The 16,887-nt window shown below is 41.5% G+C and overlaps 1 protein-coding gene across 1 annotated transcript in view; it reads left to right on the forward strand.

Annotated features, from left to right (window-relative positions):
* Positions 1-761: 761 nt before the first annotated feature.
* The window catches only part of LOC105455285, a 31,626-nt gene continuing 15,500 nt past the window's right edge, over positions 762-16,887 (forward strand). The window contains exons 1-3 of the mRNA XM_011698506.1: positions 762-1,006; positions 1,830-1,977; positions 14,241-14,508. Of these exons, the coding sequence (XP_011696808.1) occupies position 1,006; positions 1,830-1,977; positions 14,241-14,508 (417 nt within the window). The 5' untranslated portion in view covers positions 762-1,005. The remainder of the gene's footprint in view (positions 1,007-1,829; positions 1,978-14,240; positions 14,509-16,887) is intronic.

Raw genomic sequence — 16,887 nt, forward strand, 5'->3', positions numbered from 1 at the left:
TTTGGTTAATATTAAAGATAAAAGGAAAAACTTTTCTATAAAATTTTAACATATACGTTTATTTATACTTATAAATCAGACGTGTGCTCTTCCGATCTATTTTTTGAACTATTTTTCGTATTCGTCAATCTCGTCAAGATCTCGTCGAGATTCGAGATCAAGATCAAGATCATATATTCGAGATTCTTGAAAATCCGAGATCAATATAAATATTTCAAGATTTTTCGAGATTGAGATCGAGATCGCAGAAATCTCGTCTTGTCTCGTCTCGTGCGCATCTCTACCTTTTAGACACAAAATCTTCTGTTAATGCAAACTTTGGAATCAGTTAACTAATTGCGTCTTTAATCACATACATGTTTAACTGCTGATAAATTTATTTGATAAAAAGTTCTCGAATCGTTCACAATTCAAAAAAGCTATATTCTGCCTTAGGAAACAATCCGATTCGTTCAGATTCAATTGAATGAATTTAAAAGTTTTACCTATGTGTTAATAAATTTATTATAGCGTTTCAAGAAACTTTCAAAAGCGTACAAGCAATAAATTATAGAAGTGCACGTTTACGCCAATGTTTGCACGTAAACGGATGGAGCGTTCTTGTTTTCCCAGCTCGGGGACGAAGTTACGGCGCGTCATCGTCGATGCGCTCTCGGGGTTGCGGACGCGCGCGCCGAAGGGAGGCCGGGGCTCGCAACGGGAAGCCCCCGAAGGGGAGAGACTGACCCGCCGCCGCGTGTCGGCGTCGTGGCGTCAGTATGCGGTCGCGCATTCCACGCGGGAACACCTGTTTGCTCCGTCGACTGCGGCGGCTGCATCGGTTCGCGTGCTACACGGTCGCGCATAGTTCGCGGGGGAAAGAAAGGGAGCGATAAAGAGAGGGCGAGAAAGAGAGAGAAAGGGTGATACGTAAAGAGGGGTCCAATATTTTTGCTCTCGAAGGGAGAGAGAAAGAGAGAGAGAGAGGAAAAGAGAGAGAAAGCACTTAATACACAATCACCGCCAAGTAAATAATATACGAAGCATTTATTTTGAAAAGGGCAAAGACGAAAATGGTCTTCCTCTTCAGATAAATTAACATTTGTGCATACATACATAGCTACATTCGTAAATGGTTGAATAATTTATTTCAGTGACTCAGGAAGATCGGAATTAATAAAGCGTAGAATAAAATTGATTATAATTGTGATTACGTTGATATCATGTTTCCTGTATTTCATTGACAATGAGAAACATAAGCAGTTTGTAATTGTCCTTTCTAAAACGATTAATTCGCAAATATGTTTTGTTTCTTTTTGCAAATGCATACATACCGGAGGAAGCTTCATATTTGTATTTATAATAATCCTAATTAATTCTGATTAATTTGCCTAACAAATTTTCGTGTTGACTGGAATAGAGTTAATTAGTTCTATTGTCCGAGATAATTTATGATCGGATCTGGGGGATTGGTAATATTATAATATTACATTGTACATTGATTATTATATCAGATTGATAACTGGCAAATTACATTTTCAAAATCTCTACAAAATTCTCGACGTAACATATAATAAATATATAATATAATATGATAAAAATTAAATAAAGCTTAATATTATTAAAAATGTGAATATAATAAGTGTTGATTGTCGATATTCTATCTTCCCGTATAGAATTAAGAAATATGTACATTCAAACATGTTTTATCATTAAATAATTAGATATGTAAAAATAAAGGAGAAAAAAAATATATATAATTATATATATAATTGTTATATATAATTATATATACAATTTATATATCTATGCAAGTTCTTCTACTGAGAAATTAAGTTTTCTGGCTTAAGTGCTTTCTCTCTGGGGCCAGAGATATAGATTAGGAAAAGGAGGAGAGGTACAGGGAGAAGGGGGCGACAAAGAGAAAGAGAAACAGAGAAAGGACGAAGTCCGCGAGGCTTCCACCACGTGTCCCTCATTCTTCTCGATTGTACACGCGTAAGAAACAATTTTTTCTTAATTAAGGATGCACGCACGATCCTTCCGACGTGCCTTCCTATCACGGAGGCTGCCGAGCGACTCCGTCTGGCTGTCCTCTTTGCACGATACGCTCCGACCCACCGGTGGTTGCCGCGCGAGAGTTTAAGATCGATTTAACCCTTGAACTATTAGACGATTTCTTCTCAAAGCCCGCACTTGCTTCAATTGTTTATATCGCTGGTTCGACGCGGCAGTTACTTTCCACAGTCATTTAAATGGCACTCACATTGCGTTGCAAAAGAGAGAAAGAAACGAAGATTATTATAAATCTTGGAGACTTGACACAGAAAAATTGCAAGACGCAGAAATAATAAATAGAATGAAATGATGAGGTATTAGGGTCAAGAATAAAAATCCACGAAGAACCTAGTGGTTTAAGTATTAATTCAAATATTTAATAAAATAACGAGAAGAAGTTATACACGTTCTGTACACCTCGTAAAAGTTCAGTAAAACAAATGTAAGCTTTACTTTAGTAGCTGTTGGTCTGGTTGGCTTTAGCTAAGATAATATCATGTGTCAAATCTCTCTAATTTTATAATCTCAAGGGCAGTTTATCCTAATGTATGCAAAACGCGTTCGGTACCTGGAAATTTGACGCGTTACACCAGTGGGTCGATCGGCGCTAAATCCTTCTAATCCCGGATGAATAATTTCGGTATGATATAAACGTGACCAATTTATTTTGTAACCTCTTTATATGTAATATCGGTAGCATTAATGGTGCTCCATCAATGCATCAATGTTTAATATTATTGACAATTTAATATGCATGTTTCATATGAATACGATGAATTCTCTATCTAATATTATTATTCACGATATATTGTTATTATATTTTTTTTAATACAATGGGAGAGAGAGAGAGAGAGAGAGAGAGAGAGAGAGAGAGAGAGAGAGAGAGAGAGAGAGAGAGAGAGAAAGAGTATGTGCGTGTGCATTTTCAGAAAATAAAATACCTTATATAATATAACAGAATAATATAAAATAAGGAACTACACTGTAATATAATAATGACGCAGTATAATCACTATATATATAATTCCACGAAATTTATACATAGAATTGAATAGTATTTAAGAGAAAGAGAGAGAGAGAGAGAGAGAGAGAGAGAGAGAGAGAGAGAGAGAGAGAGAGAGAGAGATATTATATGTATCTGTTCGAAAAATCTCCGATGAATTTTTCACGTCATTGTTTTCGCGATATTTATAATATGGACAGCAGTGAATTCGTTGCATTTTACGAGTTATTATCAAATAATACCGTTATAATTTATATTGCGAACGGGATCACTTGCTGCGCAGTTCTATAAATTCGATTCAGGTTCGGGAATTGTCATGAAAAATCGGAGCGCCTCGGAGAGTCGGAGTTATGAAAAGTCATGACTTTGTTTCGGAGAGCTCAGCTATCGGCATGCGATCGCGATCGCGAGCGTGATCGCGGAAAAATCCGCGATCGTGAAACGCTCCGATTTTATTCGCTCTGACGAGCGTAACGTGTGCTATTAAGAGCGTTGTTATGAGCTTCTCGCTTCGTCGGGACGAGACGCGGAGACCTTTCAGAGAGGCTAGCGCGTCAACGTCGCCTAACTAACCGCGCTTTAACTAAGTTTCCCGAGAAGCGCAGGCGGGAATAAACCGGCGTACGAGGCGCTCGTATCGTAAATAAACAGGTTCGACAAAACGGATTACCGTTTCCACATTACGACCGGTTAAGAACGGACCATTCTGCCTTTTGCGATTTAGAGACGCGAGACCACAGATAGCGTAATTTTATCTTCCGTTTAATTTTAAATTCTGCTCGATGGCTCTCTTGATTCACATTTCAAGGAAATTGTCGAAGTAATATCGCGATCAGTCGAATTTTTCGTTAAGGAAAAACGTCGATTCGGGATTCGTCGCGTCACAAAACGTTCTGAGTTTTTATTATCGTAAAAAATACGATTATTCATGTCTTCCCTGCAATTAGTACTATGATTTAGGAAATTAATTCAGGATTATAAATAATCAAATGTTAACATTATAATCGTAATTGTGTTGATGTAATTAACTTTTTCATCGAGATGCTCAAAAAGGAAGATGGAAGCTGTGAGCACCATCTCGTCCTTCAGCATCATAATTGGATTTTGCTTCGTTGGCTCTCAGTTTATACGTGGCGAGACGTAAATGCATAATAATTTATGCCTCGTTGTCCGACTCGCTAGAATGTTAGACGGGACCCGTGTACCGTGAGTTGGACACATCTGAGTTGCACGGATCAGATCACATCCACACACAGATGTGGTCCGGGAATTCTGACTTAATTAACGAGAAGTTATATGGCACGTTCCGCTATTTGTATATTCCATTTAATCGCACATTGCAATTAATGTATAGAATTCTATCGCAAATTGCGTTATAGCAAATTACAATTTCACTTTCTTTTGCGTTATATTATATTTAAAACATTGTATTTTTCGTATTGTATATTTCTTATTTCTTTATATTATGTAACATTTTATAAACTTGACTATGTTAATTAATCGTATCTTTACATAACTGAATATACCATAATTAGTTTCATAAATACAGCTTGCCGTAACAAGATTCCATTAGCAGAGCTTAATTAATGCACAAATTAAAAGAGCATTTTAATAAAATTTTCGCGCAGTAAAATGCAATATGCAAGATTTGCGGTCGTTCATCGAGAAATTAAAAAAAAAAGATAGAATACCATGTTGTTTCTACGACATGCTGTTTGAGGAAACAAACGTCGTATTATTGATCCGGTTAAATTCTGTTTAACCGCTAATTAGCCGGCAGCAAAATCCTCCTTTCTCCCAGCGGTGCACGCTCCGTCGATTCCCGTCTCGTAGCGACCGGCCTTGCCGGTTATTTTCGTTATCGATATTATGACGTCGTTATCATTTGCGTGGCGCGCGGCCGCAGTCTGCGGAGGCTGGCGGAGCGGAAGTGATAACGTCAGAACCATTCGATCGTCCGCGAACTATCGGTCGTGGCTATCGATAAACCCCGCGACGGTAGCGGCCCGGCGTGAATATCAACAAGTTGCGCGGACGTGCCGGAAGCATTTTCCCTTCTGCATCTGATTGCCGTCGGACCGCCGTCGGTCCGAAGGGAAGAAACATTTCGCGATAAAATTTAACGTGAGGGAAAGAGATATAGCGAGACGTCGACACATCAGGACTGCAAGCGTCGCGCGTGAATTTCTCGCGGTCGAATTTTTCCTTACAAAAGATATCCGAAAAGCAGAGCACATATAATAGACAAATACTCTCCGTTCGTTTACAGTTTAAAGTAACGTTGCCTTCGGATGAATTTTTTTTTTTAATCTTGGTCATCGAGATGTACTCATCAAAACTTGGCAGACCGATACTCTTCATTTATAAAGTAACGTCGCCGTAAAGCCTTTGAAATCTTAATTACCGAGATATTTTGTCGAGACTTGATATCCCCCAATCGACGCTAGTTTCTGCCGAGGAAAATTTTATCGGTCGATGAAGATCGTGCCGATTATTAGCGTGTCAATTTCTTTCCCGGCAGACCTTCGCGTGCACGAAGGGGCGCGGATTATACTGTCTACTCAAGAATATCGTTTTTTCCCCCCCCGAGTCCTGGGATGCCCCCATTCGTTCCTCGTTACTCGAAACGGAACGCAAGTTCGAGTTCTATATAATCTCTTGATGAATATATCTCGATTCATATTCATAATCCATTAAATTGTATGAATAACATGCTCGACATCGACGATCGAGCTTGATGCATATCCTTGAGAAAACGGGGATGCAGGGCGCGCTTAGTCATGCATGGTATTTGCATTCCCGATCGGTCGGGCGGGAGAGAGAGACGAGAGAGAGAAAGAGTTCGCGACTCTCATAAAAGTTTCGTCATTTCTCTCCCCCGAAAGCTGACATTTTATGGATGTTCGCCGCGCGTGAAACTTGAGAAAAAAATCTCAGTCGCTTGACATAATTTTATCGACGTGTATCAATACTTCGAAACTGGAACAACGAACGTCATTTGATGGCGTGGGCGTAAATGGAAAATCTATAATATGTCTCTCGGCACATAGCAGATTTTCTCCTGTATCTTTAAATCGCGCGATGATTAATTGTGCTACATAGAGGTCTCGATGCAGCCGTACTAATTCTGTACGAAATGAAAATCTCTACGTTTCTTTCTTCACAATTAATTCTTGATTAATGTGATTCGCATATACTGGGTTCTAATCCAGTTTAATTAAAATCGTCAAATAATCGTATCGCTAAATAATCGTTTTCTATAAAAATATTTTTCCAATTAAGCGAAATATTAATTTATTATTTGCAATTCCAACTCAACGCAATTCGCTTTTTTTTCTTTCACTGCACTTGTCGATTGCACTTGTCGATTCCAGTTGTCCGATAAATTGTGTCAACATTTGCCCCGAACTTGCGAATCCAATCACTAATTGGGTCCTAACATACGCAGCATCGATATTGTCAATGGACCAATTCATCGAGCAATTAATTAATTGATATGCACCGCTAAGCTTCTGCCTTATGCAACTCGGTAAAGGTTACTGCCGGAATATGTCGGGAATAAAATATTTAGTTTAATAGCTTTTTGTACATTTTTTCATGATACGCATAAAGCAATATAAATTGAAATTCATTTTAATCGCAATGTGAAAATAAAAATTTTTTTTCAGCGTCCGAGCCACGAAATTTTAGGACGTAAAAACGATCTCACTGTTTAAGATATACCTCTCTCTCTTTTTTTGATCAACGAATAAATAAAACAATATGTATATTATTATATAAGATATCTAAATGATTACAGCGCAAATTAATCCTCGTATTATTCTTAATTTAAACGGCACGTTTCCTAAATTCTTAATTGTTAGGAATTTTTGCTGTTCTTTCTCGGTTGAAGATATTTTTGTGCACCGGAAATGCCTTAAATAGGATTCTGCTTTCAAGCCTCACTGACTCTCTACCACGGCATTAGATTTAAAAGCCACTTAGGTACACTCGACAACAACTTACAGGCGAGCCCTCGTATTTCAGTGCACAAATACTTTTTCGCGGTACTTAAACTTTTTTTTTTTAATGACGATGTGTTATTTCCAGTAAGTGCGCTCTTTACAATTTTAATTCGAAACTTTTAATTTAACATTATTTCAAAGTTGCAACGAGAACAAGGATTTGCCACAAATATTCTCGCGATTTATTCCAAATTAGCAAAAGTTTGTTTGGAACATTGAACTAATAAAAGCAGAAGTTTTTCAATTATAATTTAAAAACAGCATTTTATTTACACCCAAAGATGCGACATTTAAAGTTATGAAAAACTTTTTAGGACATGGATTTTATTATTTATTAACTCTTTATCGGCAAGGAAAGTTTTGAATCACAAAATTTGAATCGTCAATTAGAGAATAATTAATCTTTGCACACAGACCTCACGGCATAAACAGCAATAATAGTAAAAAAGATAATAATAATATAATAAAAATGTAATACTCAAATGTATGTCAATATAAAGTGGATAAGAAAATCTCTCGAGATCAATGAACTTCTGTTGTTCGTCGAAGAGTCAGTCATTCGAACTGCAGAGAAACGAAAATTTTTTAAATGTAGATTTTGTTCTCGAGACCCTTTTTTATCCTTTATCTGGTGAAAATCTCCTTTTCGGGGCATCACGACGCGAACCGACGACGGGCGCATCGCGGTGAAGGCATATCGCCTTCCTTCGGACAGTCTGAAGTCCGCGACCCGTCGCGTCGCGTCGCGCGAAAGCGGTGGTCGAAAATAGTTGGCCTCTTTGATCGCCGTGTCGCGCTCGCGGCCGACGATTGCAGGCCGTCCATCGCATTTAATTTTGTAGTATTCGCCATTGAGAGAGGTTTTTATGGTGGCCCCCTACCACGCGCGCGCACCTTTATGTCGCGGCTGAATGGACAGGGCGAGCAGCGACTGCCGGCTCCTCTATGAGATAATAGGCCCGCGAGGCCGTGCCCGTGCCATTCAGGCCCCGACCCCGGCAACCGATTCGGGATCGAATCGCGCGAGAGAGACCGAGAAGCGAGAGGCGAGGGCGGACATCGCCGCTGCGGCCCGCAGTCATGCTCACCGTACAGACCGAGACGACCGAGTGAGTACACACACACACACACACACACACACACACACACACACGTACACCGCTTTCCGGAAGCGCGCCGATACGATCGTTCTCCCGCGCGCGGGGAGGGGAGGGAGCGGAGGAGAAGCGGGGGATGGCGGCGATCGGATGTCACCCTTTCGACGTCGCTGGCGATGCGAACGGTGAAAGCCGCGTTTGTACGCCCTCGGCCCGGTGCCTGTGGCCCGCAGAAGCGCGGCGCGCGCTCCTATACACGAGTCCGATCGCGAGGGGGTGACGCACGAGAAAGGACGGGTCAATCGGCCCCGGTCGGACATCGATAAGGCTTCCGCCAGCAATTGGAGTAGAATTCAATTCGCACTTCGTCGTACGCCACGATAAGTTTGTCCCCTGTCGCAATTAAACGCGCACGTCACTTTGATCGTGATCACGCGCGTTTATCGTGTGTGCAGTGGACAATATAAGAAAAAAAAAACAAAAAAAAAGAAAGAATTGCACCACGATCTCGAGACCGATCGCGCGGGAGAGAAGAGAGGTGGACGCGCGCAGCGCGAGAACGCTTCGCCGCCGTTCGTTCGACCGCACCCCGCTTTTCCAGATCGCTTTCGCGCATCGGGGGACCGGCGATGCCGGCCCACCGCGTCTCGATCGCCTGCAAGCTTCGCCGCTGCTTCCTGGCGGACCCAGGGCTTCCTCGGGCTTGCTAATGGCTGCACGTTGATTCGCTGCATATAGAGTGGGTATGTCACTTCGAGGGTATCCGAGAGATTGCCGTCATGCATGTCGCAACGATCAGCGCGAGACGGACGCGTTATCTCTTATCGTCGCTATACACACATACACACGCACACAGAAAGCACAACCGCCGCACGTATATATGCGTTATGCGCTTTTAAACTGCGATTGTACGTAGAGCGCGACATTGAGCCAGTTTTATCGAATTTTCTTTCCCGACGGAGAGCCCTTTGACGGGATTGCGCTCGCCATCACGGATACCACGCGTTGCGAAAGAATATAAGTGAAAGATCTCCCGGCGAGAAGTGAGTCTCAAACGACGAAACTTCATTTTTCCTTCGATTCCTCAGTCGAATGAAGCTCCCCTTCGGCCGATATGTAATTTGAGAATTGATCGCGCATGTAGACATTTAATCGCGGAAAATTGACCAATTTTTGCTGTACGAGCGATCCCCTCGACACTCTCTCGTTGGGAAAGAATCGATGCCAAATTGACTCAAAGGCCTCACAGGATGAAAGCTGGGCTCTCTGGGAGGGCACACACGTGTCACAGTTTTTCGCTGTACTGCTTTTGTATCGCGAATTATGTAGCTTTAAGCTATACACGCTCGCTCGCGCCGCGCGAGCTTCGGCCTCGCCGTTCTACCAATCGTTAATCGGCGTGCAAACTGGACGCTTTAAACATCCGTTGCATACACGTTATTGTACATACGATCCGCGATCTATCCGCTCTGCAGAGTGAATAACAATAACAAGGACGACGCGGGATAATCAATTTCCGTTGCGTTGGTTTCCGATAAAACAATGATTTGCCGCGGTAGCGCGAATAATTTCGCGCGCAGAAAGGCTTAATTAATTCTCCCTGCTCATGAGAGCATCCCTCTCTCTCTCTCTCTCTCGCTCTCGCTTCAGGAACAAACACGATCGCTGCCGCTATCGGACGAGTGTGCTTTACGGCGCGCGCGAGGCAGCGTACGTAGTTCAGTTTCCGTAATGCCGAAGCCGCTTCATCCGGCTCGATATCGCAAAGCAGCTTCCGACCAGCTTTACAGCGATTTCACGCTTATTTGCGATCTGTTCGACACCTCCGCCGATCGCGAGTCGTGTCATTGCGCGCGATAAATCCTGCAAGACTCGAAGGGGACGGCGCTAATGACACGGCTTGTCATACACCGTTTGCCGAATTCTTGCGCCGATCGTAAATGAATAGAAAAATTTTAAATTTCGAAAAAGAATATAGTCTAACTAAATTTGAAGTGACTTGTGTCCACACGGAAAGAACGATTTTGCTGGAAGGTCTCAAAATGTTGCTGGATATAGATTTGAAAGCAATTTTGTTGTAAATTCAAACTATTTGCTAGAATATCAAAACGTTTTAAAAAATGCTCAGCAATTGTGAGTTTCCAACAAAATTATTTTCAGCTCTGCATCCAGCAAAATTTTTAGACCTTCCAGCACAATCGTAATTCTTTCTGTGTATCAATGTAGATTAACTTTAATTCCAGTTTAACTTGCTCTTAACTTTTTTCTAAGAAAGAAAATTCTAAAATTAAAATTAATCTACATTAATACAATAGAAATGGGTGTTAATCGAATACATATTAACGGAGTATTACTTGAGCCTTTCAGAAGCCGATTGATTAATCCATTTTTTTTTGTAAATTTCTTCATTTTAGTGACAGAGTACGCAATTTACTTATTTTCTTTCTTTTTATTTCACAGAGCAGTTTGGCTTCTGGGAGTATTATTCATCAATAGTTACATAAATGAAACGTGTATGTGTGTTATACGCATGTTTGTTTTAATCCTGTTAATACCAGAGAAAATTCGTATAAATATTTGTGCTTGTTCAAAGCAGCATCAGATTGTATAATCTTTTTGTTATTTTTCTCGTGTATGTTTTTAGATTTTTCCGCCAATTGCAAATAGTATTAATTAATGCACGTCTCTCTCTTTCTTTCTCTCTCCCTTATGTATTTTACTTCAATTTTATATAACTTTATTGCATTGTGCTGATTTACATTGTATGGTAATTAACTTTTAATTTAAAATGTGGTCCACGCAAACGGCCGTTTTGATTAACTTAAAGGTATGCAATGAGAATGCATATTCAAAAGAGCCAATGAAATTATCAGGAATACCCGCTTTGTAATCGCATCGCATTCCTCCATTACATTCTCTTTAGCATCAAATTTAATTCCCATCGATCATGTGACGTTTGCCCCAGATTGTTGCTCACATACAGAGATGGAGAGAGATGGAGAGTATTTTGAAAATTAGCACTCGCTATATCGAATCAATTTAAATTTCATCCTCAGTCGTTCAGACAGAAATGAATACGCATCCTTATTTTCTTGAACTCTCACACTCTGAGGTTCTCAAACTCATCAGGGGTAAGCCTTAATCTTTGGGATTTTCGAAAGAACGGGGGATTTCATGAAGATGTAGATTGTGTTCCGGCAAACGGGGGATAAAAATGAAGAGCCTCGCGTAGATCCCCTACTCCGATTCTCATCTCAATTCGCATTCTAATCCTCTCTCCCGGTTCTCTCCACGGATTTCCAGGTGGTTGACTCGTTAGTGGCACAAATGCACGATTCTTGCATCCCCGGGGACGCATCCAGGACGATGTTCCAGGGTTGGCCGACGCGAGAAACTCGAGAACACATTTACCGTGGAATCGAGCCCTGTACACACAGTGATCGTCCAACAGCGAACGGCTCACTCGCACACGCGTGTTCGCCGCCCTTAAACGCATCGTGGATGTAACTCAGCGGTTCCCAAAGTTTTGCGCGTATTTGGTTCCATAAACTCTCATTTGAACTTCTACCATTATAAATTGCAAAAGAAAAGAATGTACATGATAAACTGCCAAAAATTTACTTGGAAAATTTACTTGATCCAGGAGAGAGAGATGCTTTATTTCAATATTATCGACGATTTTATCTTTCAACCAGAAATAATTTGTCACCATTCAAGAGGGAATCAAGATGCTGATCAATTTCAGTTTGGAATAAATTAACGGAAGCTCGATCTCAAAACAGAGTTGGCATCATAGATAATGTAATATACAACACAGAAAGAGAGAGAGAGAGAGAGAGAGAGAGAGAGAGAGAGAGAGAGAGAGAGAGAGAGAGAGAGAGAGAGAGAGAGAGAGAGAGAGAACCACGGCGGTTTCCTTATATGTTCTCAAAGGAAGGTTCCCGAAGATATACAGTATTCTGGAACCTTGTCCCGATAAGACGAAAAATCGATCAACTATTTCAAACCATCACAAAATTTGAAATCATTTAAAAAATTAAAAAATAAAACTAACATAGCTCTTAAAGCATGAAAGATTCCAAAACTTCTCCTAAATCCTACTTTTTAAATTTCTAAAAAATCTAAAAGTTCAAAAAAATGAATAAATAAACGATTAGATCGCGAGGCGATCATTCTGCCATTTAGAAAACGGGATAACGCGGGCGTTTATTAAAAAGCCATACGAATCGTGATGAGATTTATACGGTTTATCGATTACTTTCCGGGGCACATTAGGCGAGACGGTCCCGGCTCTTTTTTCCACCTCGATACGATATCAATATCGCGGCGCCTATTTCTCTCTCCCGTTTTACGGGCGACGGCGATTTCCCGCCTCCCGTTGATAAGAAGAAGACGAAGTGTATCGCGCGCGCGGCGGGTTATTAATTTCTTCTTCTTAATGTGTAGGCGCGCGTACAAAATCAGACGCTATTCAGAGAGAAACAGTGTCGTTCCCGATAGCGGCTTTTGACTTTGCCACCTTCGTGATCGACATCAAAGAACTGCAACGAAGTCAGATCGCTTAACCCTTTCTCCCTTCCTTCTCTGTCTCTCCCTCTGTCTCCCGTGAATTCTAGAGATAACGAGGCGAGAGGGATAAAACCGGAACGCAACCGCGAATGTGAATCCCTTTATTTTACCTCCGGGAACTTTCCTCGCTGTGGGAATTCCAGTTCCCGCCGCGTTACGATTACGAGAGAAACGAGAGGCATTCCGATTTAACAGTGGAATACCCGTGGCAATGAAATTGATCTACTTCAACGCCCGGCTCTTAACTCGCTCGTCGGAAAGTTTCGTCAGAAGATAATTGGGATGGAAATGAACTTTCATGTGAATAAAGCGACGAAATCTTTTTCGCTCGCGGTTCTCAAAGCGGACTTTGAGAATTATTCAATTTTGAGACGTTTATTAAAAATGAAATCGCGCGGTGGCAGCTGATTCTTCATAAGCGGTGAACCAGCTTATCTCTCGTGATTCCCAACAGACGTGAGCGTCGACACCGATGCTAGATATTGTTGTACTTGTTTTATTCCTCTTCAGAACTCGATAGCGCAGAAAAATAGGGTGCAAGGACAAAGAGAGAATAACGCTCTAGTTGTTAAAAAAAAAAAGAGAGAGAAAACGGAAAGGGGAATTACGAGGACATTTACGTGGTGCTTTCTGTTATCGAGCTCGAATTGCGTCCAAGTTCGCAATTGCGAGGCTTTGAACGAGAGAGAGAGAAGGAGGGCTAGAGAGAGAGAGTGAGAGAGAGAGGGGGGGCAAAGAGCTCTTTTTTTCTCACGGCATAGTCGACTGTGACACGTCTCTCTGTCCTCGCGTTGCGTTTAATTACGAAGACCCGACGGCCGGCTTGTTATCCGCCAGCTTGTCATTATTATCGCGATCGCGAAAGTTCGGACGTGCGGGACGACGTATCGCCGACAAGTCGGAAATAAAAGCCTCTTGTCGAACAATTTCATCGTGCAATTTCGCGAACGCACAATCGAGCTGATAATGGATTTTTAATCGAATTCCCTATGGTTTCTGAATTCCAATTACGCGACGATTACATTGACGCATCTGAATTGTTAAATCGCTTCTGTCCCTCCGGGGGCTTGCGGTTGAGTTATACCCTTCGACCTATGAACTGTTAGACCAGTTAGAATATATAGCTGCACGGATCTTCGAACTGTAAACCTATATATACTAGCTTTCGTTTTAAAATCTTGAACCATTAAATTCTCTTACTCCAAAAGTCCTGAGGATTCCTGAAGATAATCGAGTTTTGAGAACTTCAGAGAGACCTCCTGAATAAAATGAATTTTCACTTTAGATCTCGCACGCATCCGAGCAATTTATACATCCCGCCCTAATTATCCCCTTTTAGCAAATCATAATTGTGCTCGTGCTTGTGATTGTTCTATTCTATTTTGAAAATTAATTTTTGAAATCTCTCGCGTGTACATGGTACATGTTGGCTGCACATGTTCGCCTCCGAGGATGATTTTTCCATGAAAATTCGAAAAAAAAATTGCTCGGCGATCGATAATTTAATTTCTACGGCGGCATTCCTTTCAGTATGTCGCCACGCAACGGTTCCTGCGTGGCGGAAGTGAGCTCCGTGAGGAGTCTCTCGTCGGACGATGTTTCGGGGACCAAGGCGAACCGGAAGAAGTCGTGCTGGGCCCGCGCGACCGATCCGGCCCACCGTCGCGGCCGGCGGATCCAGCTGCTGCAGATGCTGGTGCTGCCGTTCATACCGATCCTCGCTCTGATCGTCCAGACCGCCAATACCCTACACGACATCCTGATCTACCGCCAGGAGGTGTCCGACATAGAGACGCAGGTGAGCGAATCAAATTGCGTATCACTAATTAACACTAAAAATACCGAGCGATCATTATCATTTCTATTTTTCAGATTAATATTATATATTTTTTGTACAAAAGATATAATTCTGACATTTTTTAACTTTTCAATAAGTATGTCCTTTATATTAGTGAACATTTTGATTTTATATCATTTTCTTCATTTTAATTTATTCGAATTATTAACGAATTATTTTCTTTTAGTAGAATTTTTGGTATTTCTAGCGATCGATTTTCTTTACTGAAATCACAGAATTCGGTCGTGCGTTTCCTCCTTGTTGTTCATCTAAAATTTTTATACCTGAGTTTAAGAGTGAGCAAGTACAGTTTACATTTATACGAGGTGATCCCGCTATCTGCAGGCAAAATGTGCGGGCTCTGAAGTTCCTCGAAGAGTCCATATATTAAAGTAATTTAGAAACAGTTCCGCCGCATCTCCCTCATATATATTCTACGTGAGTTTCGCGGAAACTCCAGTTTTACAAATTGCTAGTTCAGCGTTGTCTAAAGTAACGGGCGAAAAGCTCCACGCGCTCGTGCGCGCGCTCGCTCACGTTGCGCCCTGATAATTATGTAAAGAGCGCAATTAGGCTGGGTTGGTATAATTCACCGGTGATCGATCGACGGTGGCGGTTCGTTTGAGGGTAACGAGAGGATGAACAAATACACCGCACCTCTACGCGCTTCCACGTCTGCGAATAGCACCGCGACATAATCGAGGCGTTTCTACCCGAAGTGCGCGAGCCCCTCGCGAGATTATAATTCCCTCTTCATTTTCAATTTAAAGACGCAAGAAAAGAAGATATATGACCGATTTTATGATTCAGTATAAGAACATGGAATTATTTGATTAAAATCACAATCACGATGAATTATTTTCAAATCCCTTTTTCAACTACCAAGGGAAAATCTACAAAGAGGAATTTGTTATTACGTTATAATATCACAAGGACACAGTAATAAAATGTAAAAGTAACGGGGGTTGGGGGAGGGGGAGGAGAAATTTCAATAAAGTCCTCTGCTAAAAGCGTGATAAAGTTTAACGTAATTCACACAGCGAGAGGAAGTAAATAAGCGATTAATGCTCGTCCGCTTCGTCGAGATCGAAACGCGAGTTAGCGCGCAAGCTTTGATCGCGCCGTGCGGATCGCAATTTCGCGATCAGAAGTGATAGAGAATAGGTATCGGTATCTGTTTCGCCGTTCATCGGCTATCACAGAGATATGCGGGCGGCGAGACCGCGGTGAATGATTTCGCTCGTTCTCTCTACGTGGGATGAGAGGGAGAGTCCGCAGGGGCCAGGGGCTGTTGTTAATGAAAACGTCGGGCGCTCGTTGGAAATCGCGTTCGATTCGATTTCCGATCCGAGCGGCGGTGTCCGGCACGGCACAAGAAATTACGTTACAGCCGTTCTCGCGCGACGAGAGCCGGCTATTTTTATTTTATTCTCTCACGCACGTTCGGATTATCGACTCGCATATACACGCCGCCGCCATCGTCGCCCTTTTGCTACCTCGAGACGAGATGCGCTTGCAAGGGATGATGAAATAAAATAAGAAGAGAGAGAGAGAGAGAGAGAGAGAGAGAGAGATGGGGGGGGGGGTGGGAGGGGACAATGACGTAACTGATGTTTAGCCGACCATCGGGAAAACACAACTGAGAATAGCCAATTTTAAATTTATAAAAATTTTCTTTGATGTATAAGCACTGAAAAAAAACGATACTTTGTTTTGACTTTAATAAAATATAAATGCTGTGACTCGAGAAATTCTCTTTGCAAATTTAATTACTACTTGTGGTTTTATTAAATTTAAGATATTAGAAGTCTTTTGTTAAATTTATTGGATTTCCTTATATTAGACAAGATAAATTCTTTCTGTGAAGAATATATTTTTATATAATTAATATTTTTATTTATGACTAGTTAACTATATACAGTAACTATAATACTATATCGTAATGTACATGTTAATTGTATGATTAATTTTAATTTTAAATTTATGTCAATTTTAACTAACTCTAATTAGGGGAGTCATTAAGCACAGCGTGTAAATTTTGATCGACCATAACCGGCGCGCTGACCGTAGTCTTAATTGTAAATTATTACCGTCGCTTTCCCTTCGTCGCCGCGGCGAGAAAATTTCCACTGCTCCGCCTAATCGCCCTGTCCACAAGGATATTAGTCGCGACCCTTCTGAGAGCGAAGGGTGGATCAAATCGAAATTCATCGCGACGTTGGCTGCGAGAACAACGGTCTTCGATCTCAAGTTACTTGTTTGACCAGCGTCCCAAGAACGGTCGCCATTGTCGGCGACGTCGGGTATACGTATGTTTGCGGTCGTACTCGCGTTTCGCAT

This window comes from Wasmannia auropunctata, unplaced genomic scaffold (assembly GCF_000956235.1).
Source record: "Wasmannia auropunctata unplaced genomic scaffold, wasmannia.A_1.0 LD335903.1, whole genome shotgun sequence".
Taxonomy (NCBI): Eukaryota; Metazoa; Arthropoda; class Insecta; order Hymenoptera; family Formicidae; genus Wasmannia; species Wasmannia auropunctata.